This window comes from Primulina huaijiensis, unplaced genomic scaffold (assembly GCF_012295235.1).
Source record: "Primulina huaijiensis isolate GDHJ02 unplaced genomic scaffold, ASM1229523v2 scaffold37281, whole genome shotgun sequence".
NCBI lineage: Eukaryota > Viridiplantae > Streptophyta > Magnoliopsida > Lamiales > Gesneriaceae > Primulina > Primulina huaijiensis.
Genome location: NW_027358705.1, coordinates 940,512 through 954,528, shown reverse-complemented (window position 1 = coordinate 954,528; position 14,017 = coordinate 940,512). Strand labels below are relative to the sequence as shown.

The following is a 14,017-nucleotide window of genomic DNA, read 5'->3' as shown; positions in this document are numbered from 1 at the left end:
GATGATGAAAATGTTTTGTCAGAACCACAAACTGACGAGAATCATGAAATCTCTATCAATTATATTAATACTGGAAAAATATGGAACCGAAAAGATATAGAAGAAATTGATGATATATTTTCTTATAATGTGGCAATCGACATCATAAATGATAATGAAGATCATGAACCAAAATCTTTTGGTGAATGTAAAAATCGGCAGGATTGGATAAAATGGAAAGATGCCATCCAGGTTGAATTGGATTCGCTAAATAAACGTAATGTTTTTGGACCTATAGTCCTTACACCTGAAGGTGTAAAACCTGTTGGATACAAATGGGTTTTTATTCGAAAGCGAAATGAGAAAAATGAAATAGTAAGATATAAAGCTCGACTTGTTGCACAAGGTTTTTCTCAAAGGCCTGGAATTGATTATGAAGAAACGTATTCTCCTGTGATGGATGCAATTACGTTTCGGTATTTGATTAGCTTGGCAGTATCTGAAAATTTAGAAATGCGTCTTATGGATGTTGTTACAGCCTACTTATATGGATCACTTGATAGTAATATATATATGAAAATCCCTGAAGGATTTAAGATGCCTGAAGCACAAAGTTCAAAACCCAGAGAATGTTATTCTGTGAAATTACTAAGATCATTATATGGGTTGAAGCAATCCGGCAGAATGTGGTATAATAGGCTAAGTGATCACTTGATGAAAAAGGGATATGTAAATAATTCAATATGCCCTTGTGTTTTCATTAAGAAAACAACATCCGGATGCGTAATTATTGCTGTATATGTTGATGATTTAAACATCATTGGAACAAATAAGGAAATTCAAGAAGTTGTGTCATACTTGAAAGAAGAATTTGAAATGAAGGATCTTGGAAAAACCAAGTATTGTCTGGGTTTACAAATTGAACAAAAAGAATGTGGAATATTTGTTCACCAGACAAATTATACAGAAAAGATCCTTAAACGTTTTAATATGGACAAATCAAATCCTTTAAGTACTCCAATGGTTGTTAGATCATTAAACATAGAAAAGGATCCATTCCGTCCATGTGAAGATGATGAAGATATTCTTGGTCCAGAAGTACCATATCTAAGTGCTATCGGTGCCCTTATGTATCTTACAAATTGTACAAGGCCTGATATATCTTTTGCCGTAAATTTATTGGCAAGATTTAGCACATATCCAACAAAGAGACATTGGAACGGAATTAAACATATATTCCGTTATCTACGAGGAACGACAGACTTGGGACTTTTGTATTCAAAAGATGCTAATCCAAGTATAATTGGTTATGCCGATGCTGGATACTTATCTGATCCACACAAAGCACGTTCTCAAACTGGATATGTATTTACTCGTGGAGGCACTGCAATTTCTTGGCGTTCACAGAAACAAACACTTGTAACAACTTCATCAAATCATGCCGAGATTATTGCACTACATGAAGCAAGCCGTGAATGTGTGTGGTTAAAATCAATGACTCAACATATCCAAATCTCATGCGGATTATCATTCGACGAGAAGCCTGTGATACTATATGAAGATAATGCTGCATGTGTTGCTCAAATGAAAGAAGGATACATAAAAAGCGACAGAACTAAACATATTCCTCCTAAGTTCTTCGCATTCACCAAGGAGCTTGAGAAGAATAAATGTATTGATGTTCGTCACATTCAATCAAGTGAAAACTCATCAGATCTCTTCACAAAGGCACTTCCTACGACAATATTCAGAAAGCACATATATAATATTGGGATGCGCAATCTACGAAATTTGTGAAGAATTGTTCGTGTCAACATGAGGGGGAGTTTACGTGACTGCACTCTTTTTCCCTTACTATGGTTTTTATCCCAATGGGTTTTTCCTAGTAAGGTTTTTAACGAGGCAGTATAAAAACACGTAATGTATACAATCATTATGATCGTCATCACAAGGGGGAGTGTTGAAAAATTATTTAAAAATGTGTTAAATATTTGTGTTGAAAATGTGAATGTTGAATGTTGAAAATTAGGTAAAATTAGGTGTTGAATATTGAAAATTAGTGTGTGATGATGTAGGTAATGATGTATTTTATTTTTGGATTATTTGTAAAATTTTTCTATAAATAGATCTCTTATTTGTGAAGAAAAACACAATTGAGTTGAGAGAAAAATATTATAAAGTGTGTAGTGTGATAATTTTGAGAGTTTGAGATTTTTACTTTTTTACCGTAAATTTTTACTTTTTCACAACAATTTATATAATATAAGTATGATTATTATTTTCTATCTAACATTTATATTTTCTGGAGTTTAAATATTTGTTGGTCGCGGAATGGGCCGTTGTGGTGAACAAAGTCTTAAAAGAACTGTCGGGCCCAAAACCTACTATGCCATCTCTAGCACATACAGGAGTGGGTCTTTTGGATATTGGGAGAGATTATGTCACTCCAATCACAAGAGTGAGTTATAGCGATAAGGATATTCCATTTCCCTGTACATGCTGCATCCACCTAAATTATTACATTCGAGATTTAAAAAGGTCTTAGTGGATAGAATGCAACGAATTCCCATATGGGGCAAATTATCACAAGGATATTCCATTGATTGAGGTATAGTGACCGATGTCATGGAGTGCATCATTTCCCATATGTCAAATTAGTGGTGGGGTGGGGCGTGTGTCGGTACATGAGATTATTGAAACACGTGGGCGTTGGAAATTCGTATCATTTCAAGATTAGATTATGTTAGATTGCAACACATGTTAATACATTTCAAGAATAAATATTCCATTGTGCTAAAGTAAATGGAACGTTCACGTCAAAAAAAGATATACCACTTGGCACATTAAAATTGAATAATATTTGAATATGATTTATCAGTTTGAGCATTTTATTACAATGTAAAAAATAGTAGTGTACATTATATTGTAATCGAAAATCGAGAAGCGACTTCGAAATTTTCTTTTACGTTTAAACCGAAAAGTCAAATTAAAAAAAAAAAAAAAACTAAACAAAACCAAATCAAAAAGTAACTTTTTTTAAAAAAAATCATTATATATTTTTCCAAAAAAAAAATTTTGGAATTAAAATTTAATGTTCAATTTTGATTTGAAGTAGATTAACATACTTGGGAAAAAATATTTTCCTTTTATACGACATGTAGTTTAAACTAGTATCGAATCACATATTATGGTTCAGTTTTGGCTAAGAAAAATGATTAAATCGAAATCGAACCAATGTAGAGTACAGATCCTCTTAAAAATATGCAGATAAAGTTCATGAAATTTTCTTCAAAATTTTAAATCAGAAGATAAGCGTGATCATTGCAAGTTGGCAAGTGCATATCCATTATATCGTGTATATATGTACCCCACATGTACTATAAAAGTAGAATGACATTTTTTTTCCCCCAATATCCAATAAAATAAAATAAATATATTTCTTACTAAAAAAAATAATAGAACAAACAATAACCCCTTGTTCTCGGTTTTTACCTTTGTAAATATTAAATAATATTATGATATTAAAAATGTGTTAGAATGAAATGATTTGATTTAAATAATATATTTATATGTTGATTTTAAATTACATTTATATTATATGAATTTCAAATCCATCATAATTACTATTAAAATTGAATGACTCGATAGTGCTGCGAATTTGAAATCTACTTTAATTTGTACATTCAATCAAGCGAAAAACGAATTAACTCAAAATACATCAATCTCTAATCCATGGATTGAAATACAACCTTTGGTTGCAACATAGAGTTTTATCATTAAAATCCCCATCTTATTACAAGTACTACCACGTTTCAAAACTTATATATTTCCTGGTTTAATTTTTTTTTTATTCCTAATATGTCTAAAATCCTTCCCGGCTGCTTGATTCTGGTAAGTATCAAACAAAGTTTTCCTTATTTTATTTCCAAGCGATCAAAGAGCCACGTACACAGGAGGTACATAAACTCATGGATAACATTGGTGCCGAAGCAAGATATGGGCTTCAAATTAGTTTATTAATTGGCATAATCTAAATTCAGATCATATACCTGCAGTGATGTGAACTCTAAATTCTTATTATATTTGTGTAGTTGGTGCCAAGGTATCATCTTTCGCTCCTGCATATTTTTTTTAATGATATGATAATCCGTGTGTACTACTTTTAGATATATAATGGATAAACTCCAGGATAACACAATAGATACAAATTATGCTAGTCAAATAAACCGTCACGAAAACCTATGTGCAACAAACTCGTCTGAAAAAGTTTTGGTGAAAAAAAATGCTCAACTACTTTACCAACTCAAATATCCTCCCAAACTCCTATTGTATATTTATTCATGTTACATGTGTTTAAAGGGGACGGCAGCACAATTTGTCATTTGGGAAGGGAACAAATTGATGTGGCCTCCTTCTTGATGAGCTGCCTGCGTAAGCCACGTTCTGGGAAACGTGACTCGTGTAAGACCCAGACAAATTCGATTCATTTTTCTTTTTTATTTTTGCGTTTTTAAAAATATATCGAGCACTCGGGGATTCCCACTCGTTGCAGTTTAAGAACACCTAGCAATTACAAAACAAGCATACAACAATGCTAGTTAAGTACATATTATTTCAAGGAATCATCCTACAAATCCTCAATTCAAGCTGAGTAGTCAAAGTGTCAACTAATATTTTTGGTTTGTTCTGTATTTTTTGCTTTTGGGGGATATGTCTACACGTGAAGAATCATTCACCTTCTGCAAATAAGAAGTAAGTCGGGTGATTAAAGATCTCACTTTGGACATTTTTACACACAGTAAGAAAATGTTATGAAACCTGTTACGAGTTCTGTGTTCCATATCAGGTTATAGCGAAAAATCCACCGTTGTCTTTAATTTCCCACTTTGGAAATTCTTTTATACTCTACTTAAGTTATATATATGAATTTTGTTTTTTTTTTTAAAAAACAAGTAATTCTCGGCCGCTATTCGTAGGATGCACACTGGAATAACTATCGGGTTATACGTAGTAGTCTACAAACCATGTCTATCAAGTAAATTACATGAGACAAACATTATGTAATAAGCTCGTCCAAAAAAAATGTTGATAAATAATAGAATTTATAACCAATTAATTACAAATACATTTAATTTGTTCCACTAACTTAAACACCATTCGTGAGCAATTAATTATATGCATACGCTTGTTTAGTGCGAGGAGGATATATTTCAGAAACAAAATTTCGTTTGGATCGCTAATAGTTGCACCGTGGATTTTTTAGTTAATAATATATTATTGATAGATACGTCAAACAAGATATTCTGATTTTGACTAGTTGATATATCAAAAATGCATAATAACCAAATAACTTGAAATTTGTAAAAATTCAAATCTAAATTATATCATCAAAATCATTTGTTATAGAAACAAGTCGCTGCATATGACTTAATCTAATGGCATACCACATCTTTGGGAGATGTTCTTTATATCTTCAAAATTTTAGTTTCAATTCTCATGAAGATATCGGAAAACACTGACTATGATTTTAGAATTAATTATGGTCAATATTTGAACAATGCAGGATTTTTGTTCAAAAGGTGTCTGTGTTCATTCAATCCAACGCCAAGTACCCTAAATCAAATGGAATACGTTATATTATGCACATATAGCAGTATTTACTCAGACGTGAAATAAACTTTATTTCTTTATATTATTTTTGGTTTCCTAGAGAAACACGAAGACCGATGACTTCTGTTTTCCTTTCCCTTTTTTTTATTATGAATAAAATTCCTTAAATTTATAAAATTTTATATTTATTTTTTAATCTCTTCACATCCCTTATAAATAGGTACACTCCCGTTTCGATATTTTCCTCACCATCCAACTCTCGTTAGTCATTAATACACATTCACAACTGCAAAACTCTCCTCCTACCAACTCTGGAACAAAGAACACTAAAATGGCGGCCGAGGCGACTGGCAACCGTAGCATAGCCGACTTTTCTAACAAGAAAAGAGGGTCTTCCGATGATCAATGGGACCAGCTTGCCGCGGCCAAGAAACATCAGTGGAACAAGGTGTCGCAGATGCATGCGGTGGACCCGGTGGAGGCGCTGGCCAATGCTCGCCACGAATTCGGCGAGCACGGCGGCGTTAACATGTCCATCGAGGCTTCAGCCACCTTCACAGTCATGGAACCCGAGACCATGGCCAGAATGTTCTCCGGTGAATTGGGGCCCGACCGGGATTTCTTCATCTACAGCCGCCACTTCAACCCGACGGTGCTCAATCTCAGCCGCCTCATGGCTGCACTCGAAGGAACGGAGGCTGCCTACTGCACCTCTTCCGGCATGTCCGCCATCTCCTGCGTCCTCCTCCAGCTCTGCAGCTCTGGTGGGCACGTGGTGGCCTCCCGTACACTCTACGGAGGGACTCACGCGCTCCTCACCCACTTTTTCCCCCGCGCGTGCAACATAACGACGACGTTCGTGGACGTCAGGGATGTGGAGATGGTGAGGAGGGAAATAGTGGAGGGCAGAACAAAAGTCCTGTATTTTGAATCGATGTCGAACCCCACACTGACTGTGGCTAACGTGCCGGAGCTGTGCAGGATAGCACACGACAAGGGGGTGACGGTGGTTGTGGACAACACGTTCGCGCCGATGGTGTTGTCTCCGGCGAGGTTGGGGGCGGACGTGGTGGTGCACAGCATCTCCAAATATATTAGCGGTGGCGCCGACATCATCGCAGGTATTTTCTCGATTTATTCCTTCTCGCACGTTCGATTATGGCATTTATTAAGTTTCTTAAATTAAAGTTATAAGTGATTGTGACCTATGTTTTACTCAAGATCAATCTTTTAAATATTTATTATTATTATTATTATTATATTATATCTGATTCTTATATTATATCTGATTCTGTTTTTCGATTATAAGATAAGATTTACTAAAATCTTATCATATAATAAATCGTAATTAATTAATGATTCTGTTCTTATGATTTGCTTCGTATTTGATGGATTTTTTTTATTATGTTTTTAATTACTATTATTATTTGTTTAAATGACTCATTATGATAATCTCTAACCACATATTTATCCATAATAAATCTAGTCATTCATGATTGCATTTAATGTGGGATTACCGTTTTGTGTTTGCTCACCTTTCGGAAAATAAAGCCATCAAGTTTTACTTAGTCTACCCGATATAATCATAATTACTTTTAATTACATATTTTTTGAAAGATTGATCATTGCAACTCTTTGATATATGTACATGTCTTGTTGGCTCTTTTTATATATTAATTAAATTAATAATTAATAATAATGTCACGTGTTCTTTTTTCCACCACTTCGGATCTCTCATATTCTACGTTTTTTATTATCACGAACGGCGCACACTTATCTTTTATTATTTACCGAATAAGCCAAAGGTCATTGTGACTGTCGACTGTTTTATCCTCTTGAATTCATGTGATTTACACATTAAAGTACGAGCGGATCACATGTTGATGCAGCAGCCTTCTTTTGGTATCACATGTCCTCCCCTCGCACTCTCCTTCCGATTTTTTGTTGTTCCAAGCATGAGATTCTATGCTAAATCCGAGTAGTTTAGTGAATGCGAGTCTCACATGATGAAATCTACCGGGTTAATCAAATTCTCTTGCAACAATATAATATCATGTTATAAAATAGTAACAAAAGAATATATCTTCTTATGGGGTGTGTGTGTGTGTGTGTGTGTGTATACATATACATTAATGCGGAAACAAGTGAAGGGACATTTAATTATTGCGGTAAAAATGATTCATCCTGACCGTGTGGAATTCTGAGGAGTAGGTACAAAAGAGGAGTAGGTCCAAAATGCTATATAAGGATAGAGTAATAAATCCACGTGATGGACGACAGTTGGTTGTTGATGATGTCTCAAAAAGTGGTGGTTATTTCAGACAAGGGAATATACCATATGTTATCTTGATGCTGGATTCTGAATATTTCCATAATGGTTTTGGATTGGTGAATTTATTTGGATATGTATCAAGAAATTTAGATTTGTTTATTTTGAAGTTCTATGCCCCTACTGAATGAATATGTGCATGGCCCTCAGGTGCTGTGTGCGGTCCAGCCAGCCTAGTGAATTCTATGATGGATGTACATCAGGGGGCTCTCATGTTATTGGGGCCGACCATGAACCCGAAAATCGCATTCGAACTTTCCGAGAGGCTTCCTCACTTGGGTCTTAGAATGAAGGAGCATTGCCATCGGGCCTTGGTGTATGCCACCAGGATGAAGAAGCTCGGTCTCAAAGTTATCTATCCAGGTCTGGAAGATCACATCGATCACACACTGCTCGAGTCCATCTCGAATAAAGACTATGGTTACGGTGGCATTTTGTGTTTGGACATGGGAACCGAGGAGAAGGCCAACAGGTTGATGAGTCTTCTTCAAAACTGCACTCAGTTCGGGCTGATGGCTGTCAGCTTGGGCTACTACGAAACACTGATGTCGTGTTCCGGGAGTAGCACGAGCAGCGAAATGAACGAAGATGAGAAAGAATTGGCTGGCATTTCTCCTGGGTTGGTGAGAATGTCGGTTGGCTATACTGGCTCGTTGGAGCAGAAATGGAGCCAATTCGAGAAGGCCCTCGCTCGAATGCAGGACCCGAGTTTACTTCAAAAGATGTAACTCGTTTTATATATCCACTCTTCCATCGCAAAATATTACTAGTTTAACTTGGTATGTTTGCCATGTGAATGTGTGTGGTATTTGTCACATATATCTTTAAAAAGTAAGTTTGGACGCTCTTGTGTTGAATATAATGAGGTATTATTGATTAATTTGCTTTGATGTCCATTTTAAGCTTGTGGAAATAGCTCACATTTAAAATGAAACCTCAATATTAACCATCAATTATGGTACAATATTTTCGTTTGAGAATTATAATTAAATTCATATATGCATCTTAATTTTACTAATTAAAATTGTTGATTAATTTGGTGAAACTTTATTTAAAATTATAATTATATAATTTTATTGACGAATTTTAAAAAAATTTCCTAATTGTCTTTCTTTATAAATCTTAAATCACATTCTTCTTTATGTTTTAAAATCTAATCAAATCTTATATTTTATACATATATATTTTATTTTTAGATAGATGACTAAAAATTATAAAAAAAAAAAAGTCATTAATTTGGAAACAAAAATATAATTATTATGTTTAATCTAACTATACTAGCGTGCAAGTAGAAATTAAACATGTATACGGAAAGAACATGAAATTTGACCTTATCCTAATTAATTTAAATGTGAACATTTATTTATGTGAGACCCACTAGAAAACATATGAACCTTACTTGTATTGATAGATATTTATATTTTTAGGGCATTATCTGAAGGGTATAATCTCATTTTTCGGAAAGAACAATAATAAAAAAATTTAGACAAAAAAGAAATTTAGCTATTAATTATTTATATTTGAGAAAAAAAAAGAAAAGAAAAAAGCCCAACTTCTGTGAACATGCGTGTTCGTGAGAGTGGGCCGTGGCAAACTTGTTATATTGGTTGCACGCAAATACAGGAACAGCTAACGGCCCATCTCCAGTCTTGGGAACATGGACTCCTCCTCACAGACCACGGCATCAATGGTAGCTGAAGCCGGCGGCGTCGCGACCGACGGTAACGGTACTATGATCCAGCAGTCGAACGACTTATCTCCTATGCAATCTTCCGGCGTATCCGCTGCAGGGATTTCTTCGGACGATCCGAAACAAAATTTAACTCAGGTCATTGATTCGATCCAGAAAACCCTAGGCATCCTACACCAGCTCTACCTCACCGTTTCATCTTTCAACGTTGCTTCCCAGCTCCCTCTCCTGCAGCGCATGTAATTTACGTACAATATGTTTACTCTCTGAATTTTTGAAATCTTCATGTTGTTTGATGCTAGGAATTGAAGAGTAACTTTTTCACTCGGATTTGAAAAGATCTGACCAATTTGTATTCATTTGATAAATTCATGGATACGAGTGCTCTCTTGAGTTCTTTGATGTAGCAATCTTTCTAGTTTGATTCACGAGTCATTTTTTTTTGATTTCTTTTCTATTTCTGGCTCAAGGAATACATTGGTGTCGGAGCTGGATAACATGACCAAATTAGCTGAAAACTGTAACATTCAGGTGCCCATGGACGTTATAAAGTAAGGGTTCTTGATTTATTGACTCATGGTTTAGTTAATATCAATATGTAATCGTGTTAGATTGAATGGGCGCAGTTTGATTGATGATGGAAAGAATCCAGATGAATTCACTCGGAATGTATTGAATAGCTGCATTGCCAAGAATCAGATTACTAAAGGGAAAACAGATGCCTTTAAGGTTGGTGTTTTCCGTGAACACTTTTTTTACATTGACTATATGAAGACATCTGTTTTGCCTATAGCAATTTGCCATTCTCACGTCTCAATGTGCCCTGAGATAAATCAAGCTGATGACGTATTGTTGTGATTAGGTTTATATTAATGAGGTTAGGGATTATACAATTAGTCAGAGGAAAGCTTGCACATGAACTGATTTTAACCTTTACTAACATCTTAGAGACGTGGATACAATGATATATTTGATCCTTTATTGATTTTAACATGCATCTCAATTTTTTTACACCGCGATGCATTAGTGTAGATCTTTTAATTTCTGTCCATTTAAATATTAAATCGTGTGCTTTTGTATTGCTTTGTATTTGATGCAGGGACTGCGAAGACATCTACTTGAGGAACTAGACCTGGCATTTCCTGATGAAGTTGAAGCATATAGGGAGATACGTGCATCATCTGCAGCTGTGAGATAGCTTTAATTCTGGTTCATCTGTTTTCTTACATGCTGCAAAATATCAATGATTAATTTGTTGAATTAGTATATGCTGCTTTACCTTTGCCCCATGTTTTTTTTTTAATTTTGATTTTGGTGGGAACATGATTCTGCTTATATGGCATTTTACGAGGGAAACTCTCTTGATCTTCCCTCTCTTGATCTTATCTACATGTTTCATTGCATGGACAATTTTTGAAAATCAATGTGTTATTTTGTTAATTAAAGAACTGTCGGTTTTGTTTTATTTTCTTTGCTTTTTTACAGTACCCGTCCCCCAGTTTACAGCTGTTCGTTCATGAGTAGAGCTAAATTTTTTTAAAAAACATTGACAAAACGGAGACAGGAATAAGGTATTGGAAATTGAGCTTGGAGTGAAATTTCAGGTCGGGTGCAAGTTTTTTTTCTTTTTTTTCAAGTTAGTTTCTAGGAAACTGTGAGAGTCTCACCAACAATGTTAATTCTGATATTTTGACCGACAGTTGCTTGAGGGTTCACGATTCATGAATTCCAGTGTGCTAGATTGTGCAAAAATTTAGAACTCCCTTGCTCGTGGGTGCAATGTGTGTTTTACCTCGTAAAATGGCTATATTTTTCCTTTTAAATAAATTACCCAATATGTGTTGTTTTCTACAATTTTTAAACCGGGAATATGTTTTGACCATAAGCTGCTCCGTGTCGATTTGCAAAACTTTAAGTGAATTCTAGAGCACGACATGGTGCAAGTTTAAACACAACATTGTTCTAGGTTGCGAGGTGCATTTTGCTCCGCTCCCTAAAACAGTTTTTTTTTTTTTCATGAGAAACAAATTACTCAATATTTATTATTTTCCGTGGCAGGATCCAATACAGCCGGGATAGGAATTTGAGGGATGGTGGTTTTACGAGTCTAAGTAGTGTGTTATTCAGAGGTCCATATTGATTTTATAAAAAAATAGAAAAATGTGCAACTGTCTAGGTGGAGTGTGGCTTGATCAACGATCTTTGATTTGCTTTTGTAGTTCGAATGCTAAATATTTTTTCTAAAGGTTTGCGCCGGGTTGGTTAGCTTTGCAAGTGCGGTTTTGATCATTTAGCAAGAAACATTTATTTGGATTTGAATAATAAGTTTTGGACTCGTTGAAACTTATGCAGGAGTCCAAGCGTTTAGCGCAATTACAGAACAGCCTGCCGAATGGAGATGTAAAAGTTAAGTCTGAGATTTGAGAAGCGCAGGGTTACGAACCAGACGATTCGCGTCCGTCATCGGTTTAAATTAACGGTGTGTTCTTCTAGATCTTGTGTACGTAATGTGCATTGTTACCCCGTTATCTTATAATAATGTACATAAAGGATTATGTCATTGCAATGTGATGCTGCTTTGTTATTGAGGAGTTAAAACTTATATATAATTTAATCTGAGGGGACGAGAGTACGAACAATTTGCATAATATAAAATTCACTCAAAAATATTTGTCTCTGAGGTATCACGATTCATTGATCACTCATGAATATTTTATTGGATAGCTTTACATTGAGTAAACAATATTTGATACTAGTTTGAATTGCTTCATTTTCGTGTAGTGTTAATAATTGCAGCCTTCTAAAAGATATACTTAGGAGAAAAGTAGGCTTGAAATTAGACGACAACTAAGAACAATGATCAAGGTTAATTAAGTTTCGTGTTTTCTTGGGTACATTTTTGTCAAAAAGTTGAATTAAAAGTTCCTCTTCTTCACGTATGTCAATGACACACGACGACGACGTGTAGCGTGCAACTTTCCTGGACTTGCGATCAAATGTCGAGACCTAAAAATCAGCAAATCATTTATTTTTCATGTTATTTTCCCATTTTACATGAGAGATGAAATTGGTGGGGCCAGAACAATTGTGTGTTATTTGGGTTGGAAAAAAATACTAATAATGGTAATTTATTGAATTACCGTAGATGATTTATGTTAGAAAATGTAACTTTGATGATAAGTCTGGGGTCCACAACAAGTACCTAACCCAAAATTTGGCCATTCGAGGTTGTGACTTATGGTTTTTTGGAGCAGTCTTTTATCGATATTGGAAACAATATGTTCTTACGTATCCAATTATTAACATTTTCATTTCACCAATGAAGTCAAACCTATCTCTNTTGTCGGCATTATATTACTTGTGAAAATCTTGTCGGCATCTTTTTGGGGAAAAAAAAGAGGCGAATACATTTGATATATTGTAGTGGATCACAGGATATTGGAAAACACATACTAAAAAAATAAAATAGTTTTATCTACGTGGTTACTTAAATTTCAACAGATATCTCTGGCTTCCACAGCACAGATGGGGCAATAAACATGCTCGACCATTTTGTTTTGTATAACAAAGCTTTCAAGAGAAGTTTTAGCACTATTCCTTCTGAACTTTGTGCATACGAATAAAAATTTGCTAGCTTCATTGGCCTTTTACTCGGGAGCGATAGACATACTTCATCGCTTTCACGAGTCAAATAATATCATAAAAATTATTTTTTCTATATATTTAGAAAATATTTGCCTGGTGGATAAAAGAAAAACAAAAGGTCTGTATTTGAAAATGAGTTCCTACCAAATGTGCTTGCCAGTATCTTCTTTGTCCTCAATTTCATCGATTTTCAGTCAATGATTCTTTCTCCAACGCTATAGAACAATAGAGGCTTACATCCTAAAATTTTCAAATCAATTGGGAGCAATTTAATTTCTCAGAGTCTATATAATTTCTTGTTGTATTTGGTCCTGTTAAAAATCCCCAGTTCACTACAAAAAAAAAACGGGGTTAGCGACGGCCATAACCGTCGCTAAAAGGGTTAAGCGACGGTTCTAGCGACGGTTTGGAAAACCGTAACAGGAGGCCGCGTCGCTATTTTACAGCGACGGTTTCCCAAAAACCGTCGTCTATAACGACGATTTTTCTGAACAAGACCGTCGCTAATTTAGCGACGGTTTAAATGAACCTGTCGCTAATATTAAGCGACTGTTTTACATAACCGTCGCTGAATAAAAGCGACGGTTTCTTTTTTCGCTATACTAAGCGATGGTTTCTAAAAAACCGTCGTTATACTAAGCGACGGTGTTTTAAAACCCGTCGCTTTGCAACGGTTTTTCGAAATACCGTCGCTATATAAAGTGACGGTTTTTTAAAGAACCGTAGCTTAATTAAGCTACGGTTTTCCGTAAAAAAAAATTAAA

At 34.9% G+C, this 14,017-nt stretch overlaps 2 protein-coding genes and 1 long non-coding RNA gene across 3 annotated transcripts; 2 read left to right on the top strand and 1 right to left on the bottom strand.

The window, feature by feature from the left end:
* Positions 1–5,840: 5,840 nt before the first annotated feature.
* LOC140968510 (methionine gamma-lyase-like) lies at positions 5,841–8,798 on the top strand. The gene is made up of 2 exons (XM_073429504.1): positions 5,841–6,710; positions 8,069–8,798. The coding sequence occupies exons 1-2, from the start codon at positions 5,921–5,923 to the stop codon at positions 8,644–8,646; spliced, it is 1,368 nt and encodes a 455-aa protein (XP_073285605.1). The 5' UTR covers positions 5,841–5,920; the 3' UTR covers positions 8,647–8,798.
* A 707-nt stretch (positions 8,799–9,505) lies between these two features.
* Positions 9,506–12,274, top strand: LOC140968440 (mediator of RNA polymerase II transcription subunit 10b-like). Its single transcript, XM_073429385.1, has 5 exons — positions 9,506–9,847; positions 10,079–10,159; positions 10,235–10,337; positions 10,708–10,797; positions 11,961–12,274. Exons 1-5 carry the CDS (start codon positions 9,576–9,578, stop codon positions 12,030–12,032), a joined length of 618 nt encoding a protein of 205 aa, XP_073285486.1. The 5' UTR covers positions 9,506–9,575; the 3' UTR covers positions 12,033–12,274.
* On the bottom strand, positions 11,000–11,954 carry LOC140968441 (uncharacterized). Its single transcript, XR_012173777.1, has 2 exons — positions 11,778–11,954; positions 11,000–11,570 (listed from the first exon to the last, which is right to left on the bottom strand). It is a non-coding gene; the product is annotated as an uncharacterized lncRNA (long non-coding RNA).
* Positions 12,275–14,017: the final 1,743 nt, after the last annotated feature.